At 52.8% G+C, this 16,727-nt stretch overlaps 1 protein-coding gene across 2 annotated transcripts; it reads right to left on the bottom strand.

The window, feature by feature from the left end:
- Positions 1-1,628: 1,628 nt before the first annotated feature.
- AGTRAP (angiotensin II receptor associated protein) lies at positions 1,629-15,402 on the bottom strand. 2 transcript variants are annotated; one of them, XM_053575691.1, is made up of 5 exons: positions 15,285-15,402; positions 7,128-7,162; positions 4,790-4,895; positions 3,588-3,783; positions 1,629-2,339 (listed from the first exon to the last, which is right to left on the bottom strand). In XM_053575691.1, exons 1-5 carry the CDS (start codon positions 15,309-15,311, stop codon positions 2,224-2,226), a joined length of 480 nt encoding a protein of 159 aa, XP_053431666.1. In that variant the 5' UTR covers positions 15,312-15,402; the 3' UTR covers positions 1,629-2,223. The 2 variants fall into 2 exon arrangements, with proteins under 2 accessions (XP_053431666.1, XP_053431667.1); XM_053575692.1 differs by having other exon boundaries at positions 3,609-3,783.
- Positions 15,403-16,727: the final 1,325 nt, after the last annotated feature.

Here is a 16,727-nt window from a genome sequence, read left to right as displayed (position 1 = left end):
CTGCATCTAGAATGCAGCCTCACTCACAGGGGCTCACAGGGGCCCTGCTGTGTGCATGGTGTCAGCCACACTGGAGACCCCCACCACTCCTTGGGCTCTTGAAGCCACTTTGCTGGGATTGCTGGGGAGCTGGAGTGTCTGTGAGTTTAAGTCATCCTCTCCCACCCTCCGAGCAGCCCCTTCCAATGACCAGAAAGAACCCTTTTCATGCTTTTCATGTCAGGGTCTGCTTCTGGGGAACCCCTCCTGAGCCTTCCCCCGCCCCCTCCCCAAAGAGCTGGTCCAGCTTGGGCATCTTGCACTATGAGGAACTGAGGCCTCTGGACACACTGCTGCCCACTCTGCTTGATCAGGTGCTGCCATCTGTACCCTCCTCGCCCATGCCCAGGCCAAGGCCCTGCCCTGGCTTGTCATTCCCTTTGGAAATCAAACATGTTCACGACACAGCACACAGGCACATATGCCACAAGCCTTCCCTGTGCCAGGAAGCGGCACAAACAAGAGGGAGTTCCATTGCCCTCAGGCCACACCCTCCTCCATTCAAGGCCACTGCAGTCATGAACGTGACGTGTCCTCCTGGTCCCTACTCTTCTGTATTACTGCCGAGTAATACTGCATAGTATGCAGATACTACACTATGGCACTGCGGTGAGGTCTTAAAATTCACACCAAAGCCATTCTGCAGTCTGCTTTGATCACATTTGGGGGACAAATGTTGAAAGAAATAAGTCCAGTTCATTTGCTGTGACTGCTGGGTGGCACCCCACGCATGAGTGGACTCACTGGCCCATGTGCCCTGTCCGATTCTGCTGCAGGGCCGTTTCCAGTTTCTCACAGCTGCAGCCACTCGGTAGTCCTCACCCGCCTGGAGACCTGTGTTCCCTTTTGGGATCTTGCCTCAGTGTGTAATCCTCACAACAGGAAGACCCCTCACATCGGGACAGCACGTTTGAGTTCATCACTCCAGCCCTTGGCTGCATTTGGCACCTGGCAGGTGCTTGGCCTCTTCTGATGGATGGATGGATATAGGAAAACAGTGAGGCTGCACAGGAGGCCTTGATGTCTTAGTGCCAGGGACGAACCAGGATGGCCTGGAAAAGTCCGGGCACCGGGTGCTCACAGGGCAGAAGAGCCAACTGTGACTAGCCAGACCAGACCCAGTGTCAGCCCAAGTCAGTTGTGACCAGAACACGGCTGCTTGGAAGAGGTCACCTCTAGCCTTCTAACCTGACATCAGTGGCTCAAAGAGCAACTCTGCTGCTGCTAACAACTCGGGGCCAGACACTCTGCATGGAATTTGCATCGTCACCCCCTGGGCAGGCACTAGCCCTATTCTAGAGGACACTGAGGGCACATGGCAGTAAGAGCAGAGCAGGATTCACCCGAGGACCCAGGCCCATTGTCCATGGCACACCCACCAGTGCTCTCCTCTGCTGTGGCCTCAGTTGGGCCAGAGCTGGGCACAGGGCAGGCCCGACACAGCTGATACCCAAGTGCTATGCTTCCTCCTGCCACAACAGAACGGGGCAGCTCAGCCCAGGCTCCACCTGGGGATTCAGGGAGGAATTTTTCCAGGGATGGCAAGCCAGGCCCTGGTACAACCAGGAAATAGAGGCACAGCCCAGCTACAGAATTCCCAAAACTTTAATGCCACCTCTAATGCCTCGGCTCCAGGAAGGGCAGCTGGAGGCTGTGGTGGGTCATGGGTGCTGCAGGTACCTCCTGCCTCTAGCCCCAGGCACCAAGTGACCAGTCAGTAAGAAGCACAGGGACCTCACTCCCATGCTGGACTGCTCTTGAGGCTGAGCATGACCTGAAGCTCTCCAAGCTCCTGAGGAAGGACTTAACGTAACCGCGGGGACCTGGGTGGGCATCATGGGCCCTCAGAGGCCTGAGCCTGACTGACTCATGCTGAGACCTCTGTGCTGCAGCTATGAGGCAGAAGGACAAGAGACCATGGTTCCAGCCTGGGGACCAAGGAGTGTCTTGAAGTTGAGGGGAGGTCTCAGGGAGTTTGGGACAGGAGTTCGCATAGGGCTGGGGGCACCCAGGGGCTCCTGGGCTCTCAGGGCACTTGATTCAGGCGGCCCCTAAGATGCGGACTGGGCAGACACATTCCACTTGAGGTCCCAGAAAGGGAGGCCAGGGGCATACCTGGAATGACCTCCCAGGTACAAGGAAGATGATAGTGCCAGGGTGGGGCCAGGCACAATGGGGCTGGCTTCAATATCCGGGGGTGGCTTGACCCCTGCCCTCTGGGATGGCAAAGGCGTCCTCAGGTGCCTCTGGAGAGTCAATTGTCTGGTAGGCACTACGATCCTGAGAAGGTCCGAGGAAACCTAGAGGGCAGGGGACACAGAGGGAAGCAAAAAGGAAGGGTGAGAGCTCAGGTGCTTCTGATGAGTCCAGACTGAGATTCACCCCCGCAGCCAGAGCTGAGAGTCCTGACACCACAGAGGGTGAGGGTGCAGGCGCTGGCCCCAGGCGCTGGCCTTAGTACGTATCTTTCATTCAATCCTCTTGTATCCCTATGGAGCGGGTATTTTTATAGTTCCCACTTTACATATGAGGGAACTGAGGGTCAGAGAGATTAACTGAGTCGCCCAAGATCACACAGCTCTAAGCCGATGATGCTGGACCAAAACCTGGGCAGTACGAGCCCTAAGCTAGTGTCCCTGCCTCACCAAGCAGGCCACGCTCAGGACTGAGCCCAGCCCTGGACTTATGGGCTCCTCTCCCAGGCACAAGGACCTTCCCCATTGTGCACATCTGTGCTGGGATCCTGAACAAGTCTCAAGGGCTACAGGCCTCAGTTTCCTCATCTGTCCAACGGGAGGAAATTCCTAGCTCCCATCACAGGAGGTGGGGGTGGGGGGCAGGTCCAGGCAGTGCTGAGGTCAGCTAGGGCATCCCTGGACCACTCCTCCCCTCGCCCTGGCTGCTTCCTTGGGTCAGTCACAGGCCACTCCCAATCCTTCCCCACTTGTGTCAAAAAGAGACAGGAAGTAAAATCATAGGTCAGAAAGCAGGGAAATGGCTCGGCCACCACAAGAATGGGGTACAGGAATGCAGAGAGGGCGTGGAAGAGGGCAGGTGGGGGGCTGGGTGAAGGGGGCAGGGACCAGTCAGTGGGGAAAACGAGGCTCCCATGGTGCACACCGATATCGGCTCTCCCTTGGCCACCCAGTGCTGTCTCTGCTACAGGAGAGGCATGACCCCACATGGCAAAACAATGGGGCTCCAGCAACAGTGCCAGGTGGGAAGAGGGAGGAGGAGCTGCCCTTGCAGGTGCCTGTAGGCCTCATGCTGCTTCTGGGAACTGAATGCCCCCCACCCCCGAGCTGCGCCCCTGCTCCGGGCTGAGAGAAGGGCCTGGCCACAGCCTGACCACATGGGAAGGTCATAGCACAGCGGGCCAGCCAGGGGACACGGGGCTCTCGCAGCTCCTGCTCTTCCACCTTTTCTAGCCTGAGTGGAGCAACACGCCATATCCCTCTGCGCATCTGCAGCCCTGGTCCCCTGAGGCAAGGCCAACGGGCAAGGGAGAGAACAGAGAGGTCAGAGCAGGCTGGAAGTGGTGGCCTCACCAGTGTGGATCAGGAGCTCACCCCCACGCTCTCGGTACATGTGGTAGACGAAGTAGCAGGAGAAGGGCTTGAGCAGCAGGCTGAGGATGGCCATGCCGGCCCCAAAGCGCCCCACATCCGTGAGGGTGGCCAGTTGGTAGAAGATACTGATGTGCACGATGTCCAGGAAGATGGTGGTCAGCAAGCCACCCAGAAACTGCAAGACATGTCACAAGGTGGCACCCTGACTCCCCTGTCACATATACCAGACTGGAAGGGATTTCATGCCCTGCTTTGTCCTTAGGGTTTGTTGGAAAATAGACCAGAAAGCAGGTAGGGCCTGCAGATGGGCTGTTAAGGCTGGAGATTGCAGGCTGGGGGCAGGGACACTGGGGTCCAGGTCTGGATGCAGCCTGTTAGCCCCACTGGAGCCTCCACCACAAATTTCCTTTTTTTTTTTTTTGAAGACAGCATCTCACTATGTCACCCTCAGTAGAGTGCCATGGTATCACAGCTCACAGCAACCTCCAACTCTGTGCTTAAACTATTCTCTTGCCTCAGCCTCCCAAGTAGCTAGGACTACAGGTGCCTACCACAACGCCCAGCTGTTTTTTGATTGCAGTTGTCGTCGTTTAGCTGGCCCAGGTCAGTTTTGAACCTGCCACCCTTGGTGTATGGGGCTGGTGCCGTAACCACTATGCTACGGGTGCTGAACCCACAAAGAAAATTTCTTCTCAGTTGTCCTGTGAGGTCTGAGCCTTGGCCCGGAGATGCCTGAGCTAGAGTGCTCACTGCCTGTGGGGCTCAGTGGGGTGCTGGAAAGCTCCCCTGTGGTAGATGAGGCCGTGCAGGTCAAGTCTCCTTCATAAGGTATGTGGTCCCCTCTCGGCTGGGTCTCCCAGCATCTCCCTCCCCACTAAAGAGCCCCCAAAGTGTGTTATAGGAGAATGCTCCTCTGCCCTTTCGGAATAGCCGATCTGGGGCATGGGTGGGACCCTGCCCTATGCCTTTCTTAGGGAAGACAATCGCAGACTTGGGGTTCTCTAAGCCAGGGAAGCAGAACAGCAGGCCAGGACAGTGCAGACTCATGTGGGCTGATTTTCAAGGCTTTAGACAACAGGAAGAAAGGGAAGACTGGAACAGGAGCAGGAGGCAGAGCTGGGGCCGGGGCCACCCTGCCCTACTGCGCGGCTCCTAAGCACCTCCTGCCCTGCCCAACTTACCATGCTTATGGCATCCACAGAGTCCGGCTGAGCCACAGCCCACACACCCAAGGCCAGGATGGTGAAGTTGGCCCAGGCGTAGGCACCTGAGAAGTTGATGCAGCCCCTGTAGGAAGAGGTACCTCAGTCCCATCAGGTGGCCACCACCCTGCAGGTACCCTCTCTCCTGGTTGGGGGTCTCAAGACCTCCTCCAAGAATAGGCCAACAGGCATATGCCAGCAATGTCAGCAGATCCCACTGGCTCCACTTCCCGCCCAGATGCAAACCACTGTCCTCCCCTGCTAGGATTCCTGCCACAGCCACCCACGCTGGGCTCCTGACTGCCACTCGTCCTCTAAGTAGCAATCAGCAGTGTAAACCATGCACTGTTACTTTTCTGCTACAAAATCCTCCAACAGTTCTCCATCCCATTTGGAATAAAATATAGACTGTTCACCAGGGGCCAGTGGGAGGTGTCAAATGCAGCCCCGCCCTTCCTGACCCCCCAGCGCTGCCCTATGCTCATCTCTCCACCTTGAACTCTCCACCACTTTTGTCATTGGTGTCAGCATGAATATACACTTTGAGACCCCTTCCCTTACCTACTAATGCTGAGTTCCACTTTGTCACTTTCCCAGCACAATGCCACCCTATTCTATTTTTTAGGGTACTACTACTGACAATCCAATGAAAATCACAGTTAACATTTACAGGGCACTTGCTAGTGTATGGCATGGTTCTAAGCGCTTGAAATTAACTCATTTACGTGCATTTGTGTGTTAACAACAATTCTAGGAGGGAGGAGTTATTATTCTCCTCTCACAGATGAAGAAACTGAGTCACAGAGAGGTTAAGAAACTTGCCCAAGGTCACATGGCTACTAGGGCTGGGATTTGAACAGTTTGGCTGGATAGGTCATGCTTCTGCCCACCCTGCTGTGCTGCGGAGAAAGTCCAGGGGACAGGGGTCACAAGCAGGAGGGAGGGGACCTGTGCACACACAGGGCACTTCATAAATTCTAATGACATTTGCTGAAGCGTAACATGCAGAAAACGTGTGCAAAGTCCTTAAGTGTTAAGTGCAATTAGGCACAGTTAGGTCTTTGAATTATTTATTTATTTATTGAGACAGAGTTTTACTATGTTGCCCTCGGTAGAGTGCCATGGCATCACAACTCACAGCAACCTCAAACTCTTGGGCTTAAGCAATTCTCTTGCCTCAGCCTCCCAAGTAGCTGGAACTATAGGCACCCATCACAACAGCTATTTTTTTTTTTGTTGTTGTTGTCATTGTTTTTTAGCAGGCCTAGGCCAGGTCCGAACCTACCAGTCCCAGTGCATGTGGCCGGTGCCCTAACCACTGAGATACGGGTGCTGAGCCCTATTTTTTATTTTTTATAGAGATAGGGTCTTGCCATATTGCACAGGCTGGTCTTGAGCTCCTGTCCTCAAGCAGTCCTCCTGCCTCAGCCTCCTAAAGTGCTGGGATTACAGGCATGAGCCACCTAACCCAGCCATCATTTTTTTTTTTTTTGTCACCCTAGGTAGAATGCTGTGGCATCATAGCTCACAGCAACCTCAGACTCTTTGCCTCAAGTGATCCTCTTGCCTCACCCTCTTGAGTAGCTGCGACTACAGGCATCTACTACAACACCCAGGTATTTTTAGAGCTGGGGTCTCGCTCTTGCTCAGGCTGGTCTTGATCTCCAGAGGTTAGGTGATCTACCCACCTCAGCCTCCCAGAATGCTAGGATTACAGGTGTGAGTCACTGCACCCGGTCTAATCATCTTTTGGTTTTAAGAAAGCAGGTGCCAGGTCCCAGCGCATTCATTGACTCAGAGCCTTGGGGAGTTTGAGAAATCTGCATCTTGGCCCTGTCCTCAGGATGGTAAGCCGTGACTGGCACTGTTCACATTACTCACAGCTGTTTACATGTGCACTGCACTTCCACATCTGCAAGATGCGCCTGGGAGCTCAATGGTTCCCAATCTTAGTTTGGCAGAGAAATCTCCCACAAGCTCAACAGGTAAAAGAGATGGGAATAAGCAATGCTGGAGCCTCACTGTGCAGCAGGCCCTGCTGAGTGTCCAAGGGGCACGGCCATACTTCTCCCTCCCAGCCTCTGGGGCTGCGTGATCCTATGCCCATCCTACAGGTACCAATGCTTCGACAGGCAGAGCTGCTCACACAAAGTGACCTGGCTAAACCATGGCAGAACCAGGATCTGAACTGGCTGACCCAGAGCCCAAGAGACACATGGTCCCTTAGTCGAGAGACATGTGGACACACGTCCCAGGAAACATGGCACAGAGCCAAGGGATATGCGGGTGTAGCCATATACCCACAAGAGTCACTTACCAGGTTGTCAGCACCCAGTGAATCAGAAGAATTGCCTAAGGTACAACAAGAGAGAACAGGTCTATGAATGTGCCCATCACAGGAGGCCCCCGCCTGGCACCTCTGAGGGCCTCAGAAATGTCTATCTTGCAACAGCAAGTGGCCCAGGGTGAAGGAGCAAGAACATACGCCAGGCCAGGGAAGCTGCCACTTCATCCTCTCAGCCTTCCCCTGGGGCAGCCGACACCTATGCCTCTTCTTGCCTCCAAGGGCCAGGGGGTTCCTTTGGGAGCTGCAGAGTATCTGCTCTGGAATCAGAAATGGGGAGCTCACAAGAGGGAGATTTCTGGGGACACTAGAGCTGGGGCACTGTGGGGGATGGAGAGGAGGGTGGCATGGGTAGAGAGGGAGGGCCTGGGAGGGTGGCAGGAGACAGGTGGGGGGACCGTGGGCCCTGGGAAGGAGCAAGGGAAGCTTCTCTGCAGGGAGATAGTGTGTCGTGAAAAGAAAAAAAAAAAAAAACCCTCTGGCTTTTTCTGGATTTCTACAATAGTGCACCCTTTTTTATTGCCCTCTAGGTCCTTAAAACCCATTTACAGGGACTGGTCTTTACTCCTGATAATCAAAAGGCCCCGACTGGAGAGCATGCAGAAAAGGAGGAACAGGGGCTGTGTGGAGGGCAGGCACCTGCAGCCAGAGCTTCCAAAGGAGGAAGGTCCTGGGCTGAGTGGAAAGGCTGAGCTGGGATGGGCCAGGACAAGGCGGGAGCCAGGCCTGGAGCACTGGGCAGAGGGAGGGTGTGGAGCGGCTCAGTCAAGGGTGGCCCTGGAGACCTGAAGCCCCCACTGAGTTCAGTGGGGCCCAGTGGCCAATGGGAATTTACTTAGTATGGAGTTTACTCTTGGGGGTGGGGTGTCAGGGTGGGAAGGAGAGTTGCCAAGGGGTGCGGGTGGTGTGCTAGGCCCAGACAGCAGGTTGGAGCAAAAGTCTGAAGTGAGAGGCCCAGGTTTCTGGTGTGAGTGAAAAGGCAGAAGCAGACATCACCACCTGTGATAAAGCATTTCTAGGAGAGCTGCTCTCTACTGTGCACCTACTGCGTTCTAGGTGCTACGCCTGACACCTCCCATAACCTCATCTGGGCCTCACCGCAGCCTTTGGGACAGACATTATTACTGTTTTTTTTTTTCTTTTTTTGGTCATTATTATTATTTTTTGAGACAGAGCCTCAAGTTGTCACCCTGGGTAGAGTGCTGTGAGTCACAGCTCACAGCAACCTTCAACTCCTGGGCTTAAGCGATTCTCTTGCCTTCGACTCCCAAGTAGACCACAGGCACCCGCCACAACGCCCAGCTATTTTTTGGTTGTAGTTGTCATTGTTGTTTGGCAGGCCAGGGCTGGATTCGAATCGGCCAGCTCTGGTGTATGTGGCTGGCGCTTTAGCCGCTTGAGCTATAGGCACCAAGCCAGACATTAGTATTATCCCCATTTCACAAATGAGAAAACTAGCCTCAGAGGTCAACTGCTTTAATCAAGATTCCACAAACAGCAAGTGGCAAAACTAGAATTAAATTTCAAATCTGACCCCAAACCTTTACATGGGAAGGATGAGCTTTCAGCTAAGAGGAGGTATTTGGGCTTGCAAGAAATGTGGGTGTCCCTCACACACGGGGTGGGTGAAATGCAGTGCAGACGGCTGGGACACTTCACCTCCACTCTGCCCAGTGTCAGAGTGAATAAACTAGACAAAAGGGCCTGGATCGGAGGCCCAAAAGAAAGAAGACTAGGAAAATAATTCTCTAAGGACTGATGCGCCTATCCCTGTAAGGAGATCTCAAGGCCTGAACAGGCTGAGTTGGTACATCTCGGAAGGCTACCCTAGGAGGAATCGTTCCAGACCATCCATCTCCATTTGTTTTTTTTTGTAGAGACAGTCTCATTTTATTGCTCTCAGTAGAGTGCCGTGGCATCACACAGCTCACAGCAACCTCCAACTCCCGGGCTTAGGCAATTCTCTTGCCTCAGCCTCCCGAGTAGCTGGGGACTACAGGCGCCCACCACAACGCCTGGCTATTTTTTTGTTGCAGTTTGGCTGAGGCCGGGTTTGAACCTGCCACTCTCGGTATATGGGGCCGGCACCCTACTCACTGAGCCACAGGCGCTGCCCCCATCTCCATTTGTTATTGAGCACCTCCTACGTGTTAGGCACCACTGTATGGTTTCCGTATACGAATGCACGGAGTCCTTACAATGCTCTCAGGTACTCTTATCCCCATTTTGCAGATGAGAAAACTGAGGCTCAGAGGTTAAGTAACCTGCCCAAGGTCACATAGCAGGCCAGCAACAGAGTCAGGATTCAAACCCAGAACGTACTATCTGGACATTAGGCCTCTCCCCATTGCAAAGATGGGGAAACCGAGTCAGGGGAGGTATAGTCTTCTATGGGTTCTCTTCCTAGGAGCTTATTAGAAGTGATCAAATGGTGCTAAGTTTCTTTTTCTTTCTTTCTTTTTTTTTGAGACAGAGTCTCACTATGTCACCCTCAGTACAGTGCCGGAGCATCACTGCTCACAGCAACCTCAAACTCTTGGGCTTAAGCAATTCTCTTGCCTCAGCCTCCCAAGTAGCTGGGACTACAGGCACCCACCACAACACCTGGCTATTATTTTGTTGTAGTTGTGATTGTTGCTTAGCAGGCCCGGGCTGGGTTCAAACCCTCCAGCCCTGGTGTATGTGGCTGGTGCCCTAACCACTTAGCTATGGGTGCCGAGCCAGTGCTAAGTTTCTTCAACATTGACAGTTTAAGCCTAGCATCACTGGCACCTGCTCTGCCTCCACCCTGGGGGGTCCAAAGGTGGCAGGGCAGACATGGAGTCACATTCCTAAGACTGACACCTGGTGGCGAGACACTCGGTAACCAGGTACCCAGCCTCAGTCACATGGGCTCCAATGAGATTCTGTCTTGAAGGGAAGTTAGAGCACAGGAAATGGAACCTCACCTTATGGCAGGGAAGGCTTTTCTGAGGAGATGACAGGCCTGGGGCACAGAACAAAGAAGAGCATTTCGAGCAGGGAGTGCAACACCTGCAAAGGCTCTATGAGGAAAGGGTTAGAGAACATTCTGGAACTGAAAAGAAGTCAGTGTTGTTGGCAAGAAGAGTAGGGTGGAGGCAGAAAGCTGGGGGTGGGCAGGGCTGGGCCTGGAGGGGATTCTGATCTTTTTTTTTTGAGACTGAGTCTCAAGCTGTAGCCCTCGGTAGAGTGCCGTGGCATCACAGCTCACAGGAACCTCCCGACTCCTGGGCTTAAGCGATTCTCCTGCCTCAGCCTCTCAAGTAGCTGCGACTACAGGCGCCGCCACAATGCCCAGCTATTTTTTGGTTGTAGTTGTCATTGTTGTTTGGCAGGCCCTGGCTGGATTTGAACCTGCCAGCTCTGATATATGTGGCAGGTGCCTTAGCTGCTTGAGCTACAGGCGCTGAGCCAAAGGATTCTGATCTTTTATCTTCAGAATTAACCCTGTCCCCTCTCCCCTCCAGGAAACTCTGGCCCAGGGGGAAGGGACCTGCTGATGGCCTCACCACACAGTCACTACAGTGGTCCTGATATCCGTCCAGCTTTAGATTAAGAGAAGCCGCCGAGGAAGGAGGGACAGGGGAGGCAGCTCACATCACGCTTTCTTCCCCCAATCAACACCTAACTGTCACCATCTGGACTTCTGTTTCAGAATTAATCTTCATTTCCAAGTCCTCTGGCTCCTATATCTGCACTGTGCGCACAAGTCTGTACTAAGTGGGTGTTTTTGGGCCCTGCAGAGCCTCAGACTGCTGCGGACAGACTGGGGATTAGGGTGAAAGGCTGATCAGCATGAGGGGCCCCTTCAGGCTGATCCCCAGAATGACCTATGTGTGAGAAACCCATTTCTTTTGGAAGGGCTCAAGGCAAGGAGCGAGCACCAGCTAAGGTCACACTGCCATCTCTGTTAGGGAAGAAAAAGGTATAACCTGGCAATACTTCAGCTCCTTAAGAGATATACAATCCTGGGTGGCGCCTGTGGCTCAAAAGGAAGGGCGCTGGCCCCATATACCAGAGGTGGCGGGTTCAAACCCAGCCCCAGCCAAAAACTGCAAAAAAAATATATACAATCCTGTGGGTAAGAAATCCTCAGGACTCTGACAAAAGTACAGCTAGTTGGGAGACAAGTAGAGAAAGAAAGAAGGCCAGAAGCCAAACCGCGTGATTACAGTAACCCCCTCCCCATGCCCTGTAAATCCTCATGGCCCTGACAGAGGTATAACCATCCTAGAAGGACAACTAGTGATGACGGAGAGGAGGTCAGAGACCAAATAGGAGAGGGTTACTGGGACCCAGGAGACACCTGAGCAGCAGGACCTTTCCTGGCTGGGCAGTAAAAAAAAGCAGGGCCTGAGCCCCCAAACTAGCAGATTCCACTGTAGTGCTCAGCCCAGAGAAGCCTGCCCAGCTGTTCCCCAGGTAGGAGCCAATGGGCCAAGGCACCAGGGGCTTTCAGGACACTGTGTGGGTGTAGGGGTGGTGGTGGATAGGAGACGTGGATGCTGGTCTGGGGCCAAGGCCTCAGGTTCCTTCTCTGTGGCAGGCAGTGTATGCTGTGATGGTACCATCTGTCCATAGGGGAACCCCAACCACCAGAGAGACAGGAGTCTGCACGGTCACTTCAGGACAGGCCTCCTGCAGCAACCACAACAGTAGCAGCAACATTTGCTACAGACAGGCACCTACCTGCTACATGTCCACACTGCTCTGGACACTTGACCCAGGTCATCTGTGTCGCCCTATGGGGTAGCACTAAAGCTCTGAGAGATTAAACTGGTCCAGTTCGTACAGCTTATAAACAGCAGAGCCCAGACACAATTCTTGGAACCAGTCCTTCAGCCTGAGGGTTTAATCCTAATTCTACACTTCGTCCTGGGCTAACAGGGCCTCCTCTCATCACTCCAGAAGGTAAGGGCCTATTTTTATCCTCTTTTTACTCTGAGAGTTTAAGAAACCCACTCAAGGTGACAAACTAAGCAGCATAGCCTGGCCTTGGGAGGCTGACGCAGTGGATTGCCTTAGCTCCCAGGTTCAAGACCAGCCTGAGCTGGGCGGCGCCTGTGGCTCAAAGAGTAGGGCTCCGGTCCGGTCCCATATGCTGGAGGTGGCGGGTTCAAATCTAGCCCAGGCCAAAAACCAAAAAAAAAAAAAAAGACCAGCCTGAGCAAGCTTGAGGCCTCATCTGTAAAAATAGCCAGGCATTGTGGTGGGCGCCGGTACTCCCAGCTACTTAGGAGGCTGAGGCAAGAGAATCCCTGAAGCCCAGGAACTTAAAGCTGCTGTGAGCTATGATGGCACAGTGCTGTACTGAGAGCAACATAGTGAGACTCAGTCTCAAAAGAAAATAAATAATAAAGTAGAGATAATAGTATCAGCTTCATAGCCTTATTGTGTGGATCCAGTGGTATAGGGAGGTGCAGAGGTATGGGCATCACAGGGAGTCAGCCCAGGATAGGTAGCAGGCCTCATTACTACCATTACATGGTCTGCTTCCTGCGTTGTTTTTATTTTTTAAAAGACAAGGTCTCACTTTGTTGCCCAGGCTAGAATGCAGTAGTGTAGTCACAGCTCATTGCAGCCTTGAACTTCTGGGCTCAAGAGACTACACGCATGTGCCACCATGCCTGGCTAATCATTTTCTTTTTTTGGTAGAGACAGGGTCTTGCTATGTTGCTCAGCTTGGTCTTGAACTCCTGGCCTCAAGCTATCCTTCCATCTCGGCCTCTCAAAGTTCTGGGATCACAGGGGTGAGCCGGCTAAAAGTCTAGTTCTTTCAAAACTTGTCACAATGTTATTTTTCCAGCTCAGAACTTGATTTAAGAGAGGCACAGATGGGGCTCAGTTAGGGACTTAGGGACAGCCTTTTGTTTCTCTTCAGCTGGCAGCACTGCCCACTCTGTCTAGGTTGGGCATAAATAGTCAGCCAATGCCCAAGGAAGGTATGAAATGAGGGAGTAGGAGGGGGCACAGGCCCAGGGTGCAGTTTCCCGCCTCCTAAGGGGCTCTGGCCTCAGAACATTCCACATAAGTGCCTATAAGCAAGAGGTCAACAGCTGCCCCCTCCCCAAGGTAGCCAGATTTAGCAAACAAACAAAAATACAGAACACCCAATTAATTCTGAATTTCAGATCATGAATATTTTTTTTTACCAATAGATCACCAAGGACAGATCATGAGCAATTTGTTAATAAGTCCCAAATATTGCCTGAGACATACTCATATTACAAAATTGTTCATCACTAACCTGAAATCTAAACTCAACAGGAGGTCCTGTATGTTACTTGGCCAAGCAACCCAAGGCCTCTGGGCCCTTACTTGTCTCTGACTAATAGTGGCTAAGAGTCTTGGAGATGTGGGGTCTGGTTCCCAAGTCCAAGGGCAGGACCAGCCTTTTTATCTCAGGCACCAGGAGCCACACAGCTCACACCTGTGGGCACTCCTGGTCTGTCAGGCCCATACAGTTGCTCTTAAAGCCTTAAACAGGCTAAACCCTCTTGAGCAGTGGTTCTCAACCTTCCTAATGCTGTGATGTATTTTCATTGACATATTTTCATTTCATTGACCCACAGGTTGAGAACCGCTGCTCTTGAGGGATACAGATAGTTAAGGCTGGAGTCAGCCCTAACTAGTATGGTACCCAGGAAAGAACAGGGTACTGGAGTCTGATCCTTGTGGGTTCAAATCCTGACTCTGCCACTTAGTCCCTGTGGGAACTTGGCAACTCACGTGAGTTGAGCTGAAGATTGCTCATCTGTAAAAAGATGACAGTATCAGCTTTCTCAGAGGTTGCTGTGATTAAATAACCTGGCCTGCCACAGAGGCCACATTCCTGACAGCTCTCTTCCCTTTCACTCCTGCAGCCCCAATCCTCACCTGATCCAGTCTTAGCAATTATTTCAGGCAACTCTCCCATCAGAGAAAAGGCAGTTGGTTTTAACCCCACATGGCCTGGAATAGAGTGAGCTTTGATACTAAACAACCTCAGTTGCCCTCATGTAAATTTCTTCCCAGCTAACCCTTCTACCCAAGTCCATTCTTTCCCTCAAGCCAACTGTACCCACAGCTGTTGCCTGGAAGCTTCAGGAAGGTATGCTGAATCAAACACCATTAAGGAGGGAAAACTGCCTGTGGCACAGACTGTGAGTAATCATCTAAACGTGGATTAAGTTGTTATTGTGTAGCCATCTCTCTTTCAGATTCCTCTAGTCCCAGACACCAAAGGGTGCTAAAAAGCTTTGTCACTGGTGACTAAGAGGGCATTCCTGGATATAGTCTCAAAGCAGACTGCACCAAAACCCAAAATGGCCGGTTTAGTCCAAGGTCCACACCTTCCTGACCAGAGTTAAAGTTCTCTGTGCCCCTCTGCTGCAAAGGAGCCAAGAGGCGTCAGCGACCAAGGCGGGCAGGAGAAAAAGAACAGTTGCTGGCGCCCTGACCGACCAAGCCGGATGGGTTCAGGAAATGAAGACACTCCAGGAAGCCCTGCAGCGTTTTCCCAAATGCGCAAAGTTGGGTTTTCTGTTTTTTGTTTCTTTGTAACTTCTACTGGACTTCGTGCTTCTTCATTATGAAATAAGGGCGTTAGATTTATACACTTTGGGAAACCAAATGTTCGGGAACATATGATTTTCTTAACTTGATGTAGCAAACAAAGGCAGGTCGGTACCGGGACCCTGGGCAGAGGTCCAGCCCCTCTATCCTAGCAGGAGAGATGGGCCACCAGCCAAGCCACGCCCTGGGCTCCGGGGCAGGGGGGACACTCCCCGCGTCGTCCTCCAGCTCCAGGAAAATTCCCGGAGCGCAGGCCAGAGCAATTCTGAGACCCGCACCCCACTGGAGGGTCTGGCTCTAGGAAGGGGTGGCCCGTTCCCTCCTCTGCCACCTCCAGCCTGCCTCTCTCGGTTGTCCCTGCTGGCCTTTGCCTGGATCCCTCTCCCGGGTACGGCCTGATGGCTCACCTCCTCACGTGGGGTCCATGCATTCCCTGCCTCCCGACCACCCCAAAAGGGGGTAGTCTGCCCTAAACTCTCGATCCTCCCACCGTCCTTTAAAAAGCAAATGCCCCACGCCCTCCAGGGAGAGGAGGCCCGCCCCACCCGCCGCCACCTTCAGGTTCACCGCGGGCAGCTCCATCCCAGCCCAGGCCGAGGGCACCTGCGCGGCCGCCGCGGGGGCTCCTGGGCTCCGAACTCCGCGAACAAACTTGTCCGGCCCCGCCCCTCCCGCCGCGCCAGTCCCAACCCCAGCTCGGCTCCGGAACACGTGAGGTGGCCCAGGGGTCACGTGAACGCTGCCGGGTTGCTAGGAGACGGCGTCCGCAGCTCTAGTCTGCCTCCCGGCTCCCGCCCGGGCAGGACCTGCCGTGGGCCGGCTGAAGTTCGGGGTTTGTCTCATCCCTGAGAGCACCTTTTCTCCTCCCTCCCTCCCTGAGTAGACAGGTTATTTACAATGATTACCTCTTAGGATCCTTGTGAGGATAAATGAGGTAATTCAAGTTGACAAAGAAAAATTATACTGACGCTTCTTTTCTTTTCTTTTTATTTTTTGAGACAGAGTCTCAAGCTGTCGCCCTGGGTAGAGTGCTGTGGTGTTAAAGCTCACAGCAACCTCAAACTCTTGGGCTTCAGCGATTCTCTTGCCTCAGCCTCCCAAGTAGCTGAGATTACAGGCGCCCGCCACAGTGCCCGGCTATTTTTTGGTTGTAGTTGTCGTTGTTTGGCGGGCGGGCTAGATTCCAACATGCCAGCACTTGTGTATGAGCCGCTTGAGCTACAGGCATCGAGCCTATAATGACACTTCTTAAAGCGGCAAGGAGGACTATTCAAGACTATTGCAATATTGGTGTTGCCACGGGGGAGGTGGATTAGGCTCAACTCTCAATACAGCAGGGACAAGTGGGGATTTACAGCCAAAGAATAGAGTGAGGAGTTAGTGGTTGGAAAATTACTATGAGGAGAAGTCAAGGGTGCATGTGTGTGTGTGGGTGTTTCCTGCTAAAACTGAATTGTGCAGTCCCACCAGGAAGGAAAGGAAGGAGAAGGTCAAGGCCTAGTAAGAAGAGGGCTGGGGGAGAGGATGGAGTCTAAAGAAAAAGAAGAAGGCAGTAGCTCAGGAGTCTAAAGTTTGGACAGAGTGAGTCCGTATCAATGTAAAATGCCCAGAACAGTGCCTGGAACCTAGTAACTGGGCAGCTGTTGTTATGATCAATACACAAAGAGCCTACTGATTAGAGCCCATTTGAATCAGCATATCAAAAAGTTTAGAAAATTAGCTGGAAAACCAGCAGAAATTCCTCCCTAAATTGTGCAGGAGGAAATTGAGGAAAGAAAGGGCTGTCTTGCCTGACATCTTAAAGATTGTTGGCTCCAACCCCCAAACAGGAACATTACATTGGAACTTTAATCCCACCCCCACCTCCGGCCCCCTGGCTGCCCCATTCTTCATTCATTACCAGAGAAAACATTAACTTTCCCAGTGAGGACACTAGCTGGGTGTGGATCCCCGCAGGGTATATCTGAGTGTTTGTTCTTGTTTCCAGGAGGGGAGAGA

The sequence above is a fragment of the Nycticebus coucang genome, chromosome 22, assembly GCF_027406575.1.
Source record: "Nycticebus coucang isolate mNycCou1 chromosome 22, mNycCou1.pri, whole genome shotgun sequence".
Taxonomy (NCBI): Eukaryota; Metazoa; Chordata; class Mammalia; order Primates; family Lorisidae; genus Nycticebus; species Nycticebus coucang.
The sequence above is the reverse complement of the archived record's forward strand: the minus strand, read 5'-3'. Positions and strand labels throughout refer to the sequence as shown.